The sequence below is a fragment of the Nematolebias whitei genome, chromosome 10, assembly GCF_014905685.2.
Source record: "Nematolebias whitei isolate Nwh7 chromosome 10, NemWhi1, whole genome shotgun sequence".
Taxonomy (NCBI): Eukaryota; Metazoa; Chordata; class Actinopteri; order Cyprinodontiformes; family Rivulidae; genus Nematolebias; species Nematolebias whitei.
The window spans coordinates 4,858,802-4,869,007 of record NC_056507.1 but is presented as its reverse complement, the minus strand read 5'-3'; the positions used below and the strand labels follow the sequence as shown (position 1 = coordinate 4,869,007).

The 10,206-nt window shown below is 39.7% G+C and overlaps 1 protein-coding gene across 1 annotated transcript in view; it reads right to left on the bottom strand.

The window, feature by feature from the left end:
- The window catches only part of oaz2a (ornithine decarboxylase antizyme 2a), a 21,571-nt gene extending 15,621 nt beyond the window's left edge, over window positions 1–5,950 (bottom strand). Inside the window, 1 exon segment of the mRNA XM_037682534.1 lies at window positions 5,732–5,950. Coding sequence (XP_037538462.1) covers window positions 5,732–5,841 — 110 coding nt within the window. The 5' untranslated portion in view covers window positions 5,842–5,950.
- Window positions 5,951–10,206: the final 4,256 nt, after the last annotated feature.

Sequence of the window (10,206 nt, the reverse complement as noted above, 5' to 3'; positions counted from 1 at the left end):
ACATACATATACATACATACATACACATACATACATACACATACATACATACATACATACATACATATACATACATACATACATACACATACATATACATACACATACATATACATACATACATACATACATATATATATACATATACATACATACATACATATACATACATACATATACACATATACATACATACATATACACATATACATACATACATATACACATATACATACATATGCATACATATGCATACATATGCATACATATGCATACATATACATACATATGCATACATATGCATACATATACATACATATACATACATACATACATATACACATACATATATATACACACATACATATACACATATACACACATATACACATATACATACATACACATATACATACATATACACATATACATACATATGCATACATATACATACATACATACATATACACATACATATATATACACACATACATACACACATATACACATATACATACACACATATACATACACACATATACACATATGCATACATATACACACATATACACAGATTTGAAAAAAATCAGTAAAATCAGTTTTTCATGCAAGTATCGGCTGATTTCCGAGTTCCCAAAATTAAGGAAATCGGGGCCAATAAATCGTCCGGCCGATTTATCGGTGCACCCCTAATTTAAATGTAAAAAAATTGTATCTCTTCTAATTTTTTCTTTTAAAAACCCCTGATAAATACATAATTTAGTGTAGACTTCTCTTGCCAGCTGGTTAACGTTGAAGCCAGAAAGAAAACTGGATCATTCTGTCATTATTGATTCTGACGTGGAAAGAGCAACAGAACGTCAAATGAGACTGATCAAACTCTTGTTGATGAACCTGCAACCACGAAAAGAGATCAGGTAGCTGACTCGAGTTAAGGCATCAGCTGAAAGTGGCCCGTTTTTAAATTTTGTCTCCTTTTGGTAACGGAGTTCAACACCCTTATTTTAGAGGATGGATGCTTCCAGTGCCCGTGCTCTTCCTGAGCAGGGAGATGATATAAGAGCTGATTCAGGCGAATCATTTCAGGGGATGAATGGCTCAGGTAGGAGCTGAGGCAGAACTTTGGCTGAAAGTTAAAAAAAAATAAAAAACACGAAGCTCAAACTAAACAGGAAGCTTTCTGACAGCTCCTCCAAGAGGGCCAGGACACACAAACCCAAAGTCTAACTCTGTAATTATCACATTAGTCACGGGGAAAAGTTTAGTTTTTACAAATGCAACACTCTCAGAACTTCTCCGAACCGTAACGATGAGCCTGATGGGAGACAAAAAAAAAAAAACAGGCAAGGCCCACGTGCTCTGAAACGTATTCCTGTCAAAACACATAGCTCTGACCCCTGGACTCTCCCAGTGCACGACTGGTCACGTAAATACTCACCCCGTTGTTTTGAACTGAAAAATAGACGGCTTCTGACCCAGTGACGTGTTGAAGCGATTCACAGACATTTTAATTAATCCAATAAAAAAGTGTGATAGAGATTTAAACATTTTGTTAGGGCACACCATGTGTGTCAGCAGCAACTAATGATTTAGCGCGGAGAAGAAAACCATAAATCCTCACGATCACATTTGGTGAGTAATCTAGAGCGGTTTTTAAAACGTCACAAACATCTCTGTAAACCGAAGAGCTCCAACATGTAAAACATCCCTGTCAGTATGTTCTAGGTCACCAGACGCATGTTACAACAGGACTGAAGCGGGTGTTCCACAAACAAAACCAACAAGCAGCGCCACACCTCCGTCGACTTATGGCCGAGTGAGCAAAGAACGTTCGAGCTTTGAAAACAGCTTTTACTGCAGACGAGCTCCGATGTGCTGGGCCCAAACCATGCACGAGTAAAGAGGAAAGCTCAGAGTAACATCCTGATGCTGCTCGATAATCCAGGTAGAAACATCTAAAAAAAGTTAAGCAAGGTCCTCTGGACGGATTAAAAAATAAAAATAATAAAATTGTTGAACCATTTCGTCAATGGACGGCTAACTGTCCATCTAATATCCTAACTATCGACCTACTAACTATTATTTATCTACTAACCGTCCATCGTTAAATGGGACGGAGGACTCCGTGTCCCCCTCTTACAATGTTGTTATTGCTAGTATCACTCAGCCCCCTGTGAATAGCAAGAGACCATCAGGGAACTAATGACCTGTCCTCCTTTATCAAGTGAACAGCTAGTTCTGGGTGTCTGCAACAAACTGGTTGATCCACTATAACATTGTGCCATTTATAAGACTGAGTTTGTTGCAGCTCCTCAGACTAGCTAATTCTTTGACCGGATTGAAATGTTTTCAGATTAAATCATTCAAATGCATCGTTTCCATGGGCGCAACCTGTTCAAGACGAGCGCTTACACGCAGCGAGCTTTGTTCCGAACAGAAGTAGTGACATGCGTGGAGTGGTAAACTCTCCTTAAAAACAAACAAACAAAAAAAAAAAACATAGAAGAAGAAGTTCTACTTCCGGGATGAACGTAAACAAAGCGGAGCGCCCTAAATGGACTCGACAGGTTTTAATGACGGAGGAGACGTTGCTGCACGCCCTGACTGAGCTACAGGTGATACAGATCCTCTTGAGCTCTTTCAAAGTTTCTAGTAGAAATGTTGTCGCTCACCGACCAGTTTGGCTTCCCCGACATGCTAATATTATTAGCATTAGCCAGGCGGAAATGACAGTCGCACATGCGCAGTCAGGTCAGTTTTTCACGATCAGGAAAAAAAAATGAACAGCTCAAGTGTTTACATGCGCACCGATCGGGTTGTGAATCGGCGTAAACCACCCGTTTCGTTCTGATCACAAATTCTTTCGGGTCGCGCCGAATAAACAAAAAATAATCCGAACGGGGCGTTTACATGACGTTTAACCCGATTCCTTATGTCCATGTAAACATAGCTACTGATGAAGTCTTTTGGACAAAAGACGAAACGTTTCAAACAATTTATTTATTTATTGTTTTCAATCCGTCCGGAGGACGTGACTTAACTTTGTTAGCTCCTCAGAGTAGCATCTTTCTGCGGTGGTGTCTGTAGCGTTTCCTCTACGTTGCTTGCCTTGGCAGGCGCTCACGTCTACAATGATTTTTGTTGACGGGGGTTGTGGTGGAGACCGACACACGCCTGTGTTGCTGTACCAAAAGATTTCGAGCGGGAGACCGCGCAGCGTGACGGAATCGGAGCGCAACCTCTAGCTCTTTAGCTAGCGCGCCGTATTGCGAGGGTCTGTAGGCAGGGCGCTCGGTTCTGTTGACAGGGCGGGGCGCCCTGCTTGTAGACCGGTAGGGGAAACACTGGCGTGCTTCCACTCTTCCGTCTGTGTTTCAGCAGGAAACACTTCTTCGGACAGCAGTCGAGTCTGAATCACACAGAAACCAAAAGCTCTGCAGAGTTTATTTTTAACTGAGCTTCCAAATAAACATGTATCACGTATCAGGACACGCAGCTGAAGCCAACCGTCAAATCACGGTACAAAACTGTGTCAGCACACAGAAGAAATAAAGAATATTTTTAAGATGAAATGAGACGAACAGGAACTAAACTCAAAGTTTTTCAGTCACTTTTTGAAAGTAAATCAGGAGAGGAAGAGCTAAAAAAAATTCAGAGTCAAACTAAAACAATGAATGTTGCATTTTGATATTTGATCTTTGAAAAGGCACATGTTGGATGCTGTACCATCATTTAACGTTAACACCAACAGAAAAACAAAACCAGTTATATCCCTTTTTTTTGTCTTTTGATTGCAACAAATTGTAAAACGCTCTGCAACAATTCTTTATAAATGTGCAATTAAAAAAAGCCTTATTTGTCAGGAGTCATGTCTTAAAGTACGTTTAAATGTTTAACCAACACACCACAACGAAACACGAGGATGAAAAGTTATGGAGAGAAATCAGCAGAATGTTATTTTAGAAAAGTGAAAATAAGATCATGAGTACATTTGTATAAAATAAAATAAAATAAAATAAAAACTAAATGAACGGATGTTGACTTTTACTGAGCAGTAATCATCTTGACATGATTATTCTCTGTCAAATTAGTTAAAATTATGGTGCACTGTGACTATTAAAGGTTAAACCGTTGAATTTAACAGCTCAGCGTGACAACCGTCAGCTCAAACTGGCTCACACGGTTTACGTTTCATCGTGGTAAATTCAATCCAGAGTCTCCCAGCAACCTCCGAGGAGCTCCATCTGTCCATCGGCGCTCAGCTGCACTCAGGACAGATGATTTAGAGGTCTGAGTAAACCCAACGCGCGCACACACATGCCGCTGATGCTCGAGAGGTGAACCAGCAGAACGAACGGGGTTATGTAACCTGGCTGATGTAGGCCAGTAGCTGCTTTCAGCTGACAAGGTCACAGCGGTGGGGGGCTGATGTCACGGATCCAGGACCCTCACGGCAGGTCAGGTGAGAAACTCAGAGCACGCTTAAAGCTGCCGTCTTCGTTAGGGTGCAGAGAAACACACCGACCCATCTCAAACGTTAATCAGAAGGTCACAAGAGGAACATGAAACATCAAAAATGTAAAGCTGGCAACAATAAATTAAAGTATAGATCAATAAAATGTAACTGGAGCAAAACTGAAGACTGTACTGCAAGTGCAATGACAAGATATTTATGAGGATCAGGTTGAGTGCAATGTTCAAATACACCTTCACAGCTGATTGAATAAGTGTCACCAAGCTGCAGAGCAATTTGACAATGTTTCCACTAAATGGCGCAGATAACATTATTTAGAATTGTTAAATAGTCCAACAGATAAATGGGCTTAATTGCTTCATACCAATATGTTTGGCTTCTGTATGCTGCATAAATAAGCATTTTTCATCCTCATATATTAAACTTTTAAACTGATATGAGATGCAAATGTACCTGAACAACAATTTAAAGGTTTTTCTTAATTTGATATTATGATCTTTAATTTAGCATTAAAAAAAATACAGGAACCAGCTTGCCGTTTATCATAATCTACTAACAATGCTTCTAAAAGGCATTTTAGTCAGCTAATCTAATAATTCAGTTTTCTATTCGACGACAAGGAGTTGGAACTGCATGCTTTAAATTAAAAATATAAAACTGGTTTTGATAGAGGTTTCAGATTTATCTAGATAACTTGATAAAAAAGGTAAATTTATTAGACATGCAGGCTGTTTAAAAAAAAGTTAGTTTTAACACAGTTTTGGGGATTTTAATCTTAGTTGATTGCAAAGTAATGAAGATTGAAGCTATGGGATTTGAGCTTGGTGAAAATAAAAATCACCTGCAGGAAAACATTTTCACACAAAAACATAGTGGGATTTACCTGTATAAATAAAGGTTGATTGATTGATTATGCAACATGCAGGTTCAGGGATGAAACTCAAAGTGCTGTGTTAGCAGCTTAATTTACTCCCTTTAGCACCATATCCATTTTTAAAACTAGCTGTAATTAACTGTTGTTAATAACAAAATGAACTGTAATGAAGACCGAACCGTCCACTCCAAACACGAAACTTCATGTTTTATTTACTGCTCTCAGTTTCCTGCTGCGAACTACAAGATGAACCCTGGATTAATTTCCTCACAAACATTAAACTGTGCAGCCACCGTCTACCAACAATGAAGTCTTTTCTTTTGCCCGTTTCTTGTAAAAACAACAACAACAACAACAACAACAAACCATGAACGTCTTCCTACCTCTCCTCTGTGTTTAGCATGATAGCTTCGAGGAAAACACGGTTCTTCGGTTCCCTTTAACAACCAGAACTCTTCTTGTTTATCAAAAAATCCAGGGATGTGTTCACCATCCGTAAACTGACACAAAAACTGATAATAGTCAGTGTAATTTCGTTATTTTACACGAGAAAGAACTCCTCCGCTGAACTAGCTCAACAGCTTCTGAGGAGCGCCGCTACCGCGCACAAGCTTTTATAGTGCAGCAAAGCATTCTGGGTAATTCTGTAATCCCGCCCCTTTTTCCTCAGAAGTCAACAAAAAGTGAAGTCGGAAAAGAAAAAGATCATTTAAAAGACAAAATGTAACATTATCATTGCGTCTTTATTACCTCTTATATGTTATTATTTATTACTATTGTTTTGTTTAAACCTTATGTCTTCTCTGCACATAAATAACGAGCTACTGATAAATGTAATGTTAAAACAAATTAAAATCTCTTGCGGATCAACTTAAATACATGGAGAGTTTATTTCTCTAAACTTTAGGACGGACGTTGAAAAACTGCAACACCAGATTAAGAAAGAGAAGCTTGTGTTAAAAAAGCCAGGCCTGTGAATGATAACGTGTGACTGAACTGATCTAATGAGCCTTTTTCTGAAGAAACATACCTCAAACCTCACAGAGCTAGGCCCTAAAACGAAACAACTCTGCGGAGCTTCATGTTGCGGACGATTTCGACCCCTGAGGTCGCTTACAAAAGAATACTGAGACAGGAAGAGAGCTTAATAAACAAAGAGTCTCTGAAAATGACCCGTCTTGTTCTCCTTTCTGCAGCCTCCTGCCCGTTCTTGACGAGGATCAGCTTGGCCCGGGCTCTCAGTGTGAACCCGAACATAGATCCAGTTATGTAAGGAAGAATGGAAAAAAGCCACAGCACCAAACAGATTATTGGATTAGTAACAAGATAGCAGCCGGGCTACTTGATCCTGGCACACACATCACAGCGCTGATGTTGGAGGTCCTGCGTGCCTGACTGAGCGAGGGACTCGTTCTACCGCCTGCCTGCCTTCATGGAGCAACACTTCTGTCATGTAACCCCCCACAGGTGAGGGTGTCTGTGCAGAGAAAATCACACCACTTCTACAAGAACAAGTTTATTTCACTGCCCATTAGTCCTCATAAAATGTTGAATCTAAATATAATTTACTGAGCAACATTCATGTCTTAGATGATTCAAGGGTGAACAATCCTGAATTTTAATCTCATGCTCTGTGATCGCTACCATTGATGCAGATTTACTAACAATAACATCGGATGATGCTCTTTTCCAGGGATGTCTCCTTCCGTGCATGCACGTCGTGAGAGAATGCATGGTCCCACACAATCAGGGAGCGCACCGGAGTAACAGGCCACAGCACATCCCCAGTCCAGACTAGGGTTAAAGGGACCTAGGCTAGATTATAACTCGGGTATATTATGCCCTAGGACAATTTATACTCCTCAGGCCAGATTACAACTTTTTTAATTCAACCTTTATTTATACAGGCCAGTCTCGTTGAGCCACAAAGACTCGTTTACAAGAGAGACCTGTTCCAGACAGAACATATAAAGTACAAACAAAAATAACAACAAACAGTAACAATAGATTACAGTAAAAATGCAGTTAAAATAAAAGAAGTGTTTAAAACGATAAATCAAGGTAAAACACTAAAAACAAGAAGATATTTGGTTTGATTTTACTAATGATGTTATCAAATGTTTAAAAACATGATGTCAGTAGTGTCATATTTACAAGAATTACTTAATTTTTAATTGTTTTATTCAGGGTTCATCTTTGTCAGGTACGTGAGAAAGATAACTGACTTCAATCTTAAAACTCTACACATCTGGTATGAGGCCAGATTATGGATTTGGGGATAAAGATATTCTGGCCTGGAGTGGTATAGCTTGGCCTGAACCAAACTAGACCCAGGTTTAAACTGAGCAGGGGTTCATTTAACATCCCACAAACAAGCTTTAGCAGCATTTAATGATTCAATTTAAAGGTAGATGTTTTTTAAAACAGATTTGGACATTTGGACTGAAAAGGGTGTCAAATTTGGTACAGTAATGTTTATGAACAATAAATGTACAGTAAAGCCATATTTATCCAAATAAATGCAAAAAAACATGCAATTGTGTGCAGAAGTTTGTTTAGATTTCATATTAATCGCACAGTGCAATGAAAGACATCAAACATTTTGAGCAAGGCTTGTTTTTGTTGGCACAGACTGCAGGAGAAGAAGCTCCATCAGCGATTTGTGGAGTCAAACCAATCTTCAGACTGGGAGCTACAGATGTCGGAAAAAACCAGTGCTTCATAAATGATCCCACCTGGCACACCTGGCGCAGCAATCAGCAGCCATGAACTCCTCCTGCCTAGCACTCTGAAAATTATAATAATTTGAAGTTAATTATAAGAAAATAGAGAGAAAAGCTGTTTTAAGTTCTTAAATTTGCATAAATGCCGTGGCTGAGAAGGCCGCTGGTGCAACTGCTGAAAGAAAACAGGATCCAAGGAGCTTTCCAAATAAATCAAGATACTCAAGTGGAGAGGAGTGACAGTGTAGAGATCATGTCTGATGGATCCTGGAGAGTGGAGGGAACTGTTTTTTTCAGCACCAAGTGCAATGGTGGAGCCAGGGGGTGGTCATTGGTGGCCTATATTCACATTTGGCTACCCCAAGGGCCACCCCACTCATTTAAGGAAACTATGTTTTTAAGAAATATACAAACTAGAAATTATAGTATCCTCAAATGACTGAGGTGGCAGGTTTAGATACAGCTGTGGTGGCGGCCATCTTGGATTTGGACAACAATTAATTTTTAATGGTGACTGTTCTTACAGATGCAGCAACACACCAAAGCGGGAGTTGGCACGTCGCTTATTTTTCAAGTTATCCAGCTTACAACACAGGATGTCAGCAGCCATTTTGGATTTTGACATGGCAACCCAATATTTGGCAGTGACCTTTCTTACACTTCCAGATGCAGCCACACTCCTAAATGGGAGTTAGTACCTAACTTGATTTTAAGTTATCATGTGCACATCATGCACAGATAGACAGATGGATGGATTCATTATTTCCAATTTCCCCTCGTTGCGCTGCGATGGATTTCATTCAAGCCACAATAAATTAATTTGTTTACAGAAAATAAAAGTTTTCCATGGCTGGAATGTAAAAGTTACTTTATAAAACCTCATTGTGTTGAAAAAATAATAATAGAAAAAAAATCTCAGATCAGGTGAGATTTCAGATTAATCATATCTCTGCATGTATTAAAAACGTATATCCTAACTGAAGCATGGTGGCGTTAGCATTATGATGTTTTTTTTTTTGTTGTTTTTTTGCTGGCGGAGCCTGAAAGTTGCACAAGATAAATGCATTGATTAAATACAATGAAGATAAATGCAATGAAGCTCACGTTCACTGTGTAACAATGACCCAAAGCGTGCTCTGCTACAGCAGCACTGCTGTGATTTACAGGGAATGACTTCAGCATTTTGAAGACTCAAAAGTTGCCGTCTAACTCGTTCCCCGGTGCGCTGAGGACTGTCGTACAGCAGCAGCTGAGAAAAGCCCCTGAAGATCGTGCTGGATCTCAGGTGAGTGCTGACCATCTTAGTTTTCAGGACAGGCTGTTCTCAGTCTGCCCTTCAGGAACTTCATGCCGTGGCACCGACTCAAACACTGAAGGCCGGCTACAAAAACAAAACATCTCTCGCGTTTCAGCACGTTGCCCTGATGCGGTCAGAGCCGAGGCAGGTGACCTGGAGTCTCACGCTCCACACTGGAGACAAGGAGCTGGACACTGGACACTACCTCTGCATGGAGGATGAAATATTCAGCAGGAGCTCAGCGGGGATTGATGAGTTCTGACAAAGGAATAAGAAGTTTAATGCCTCCTGAAAAACCTCTAAAACTAATAATGTGAACCTAATAAATGTCCTTTTGTTTCTTATTCACTGATTAGAATTTACCACTTTTGTATTTAGTTTATCTGAAGCTGTTCAGCCTTTTATATTATTGAAACCACAAACCACCATCACGTGTCAAACTCAAGGTCCGGGGGCCAAATGTGGCCCTTGTTGACATCTTATCTGGCCCCCAAGATGATATGTGAAATGTAAAATACTTTTTATCACTTTAATTTTTTTTCATTAATCTTTGATTATGATGTCGAAAGTGCAACGGAGAACATCAAATGAGACCAATCAAACTCTTATTGAGGAACCTGCGGCCAAGAAAATTGGCCCTTAGTGTGAAAAAGGTTTTAATTTTGGTGCTCTTTTGTGAGTGAGTCTGACACACCAAGCTTACATGAATAACAAAAAGGCTGTAGTTTAATTGGCACATGTCTAGAGGAAACATCAGAACTGGGTCAGTTAAGAAACCGTTCTTCAGGTTTCATGCACGCAGCTCTGCACAAAAGGCAAACGGCCACAGCTCGTACAT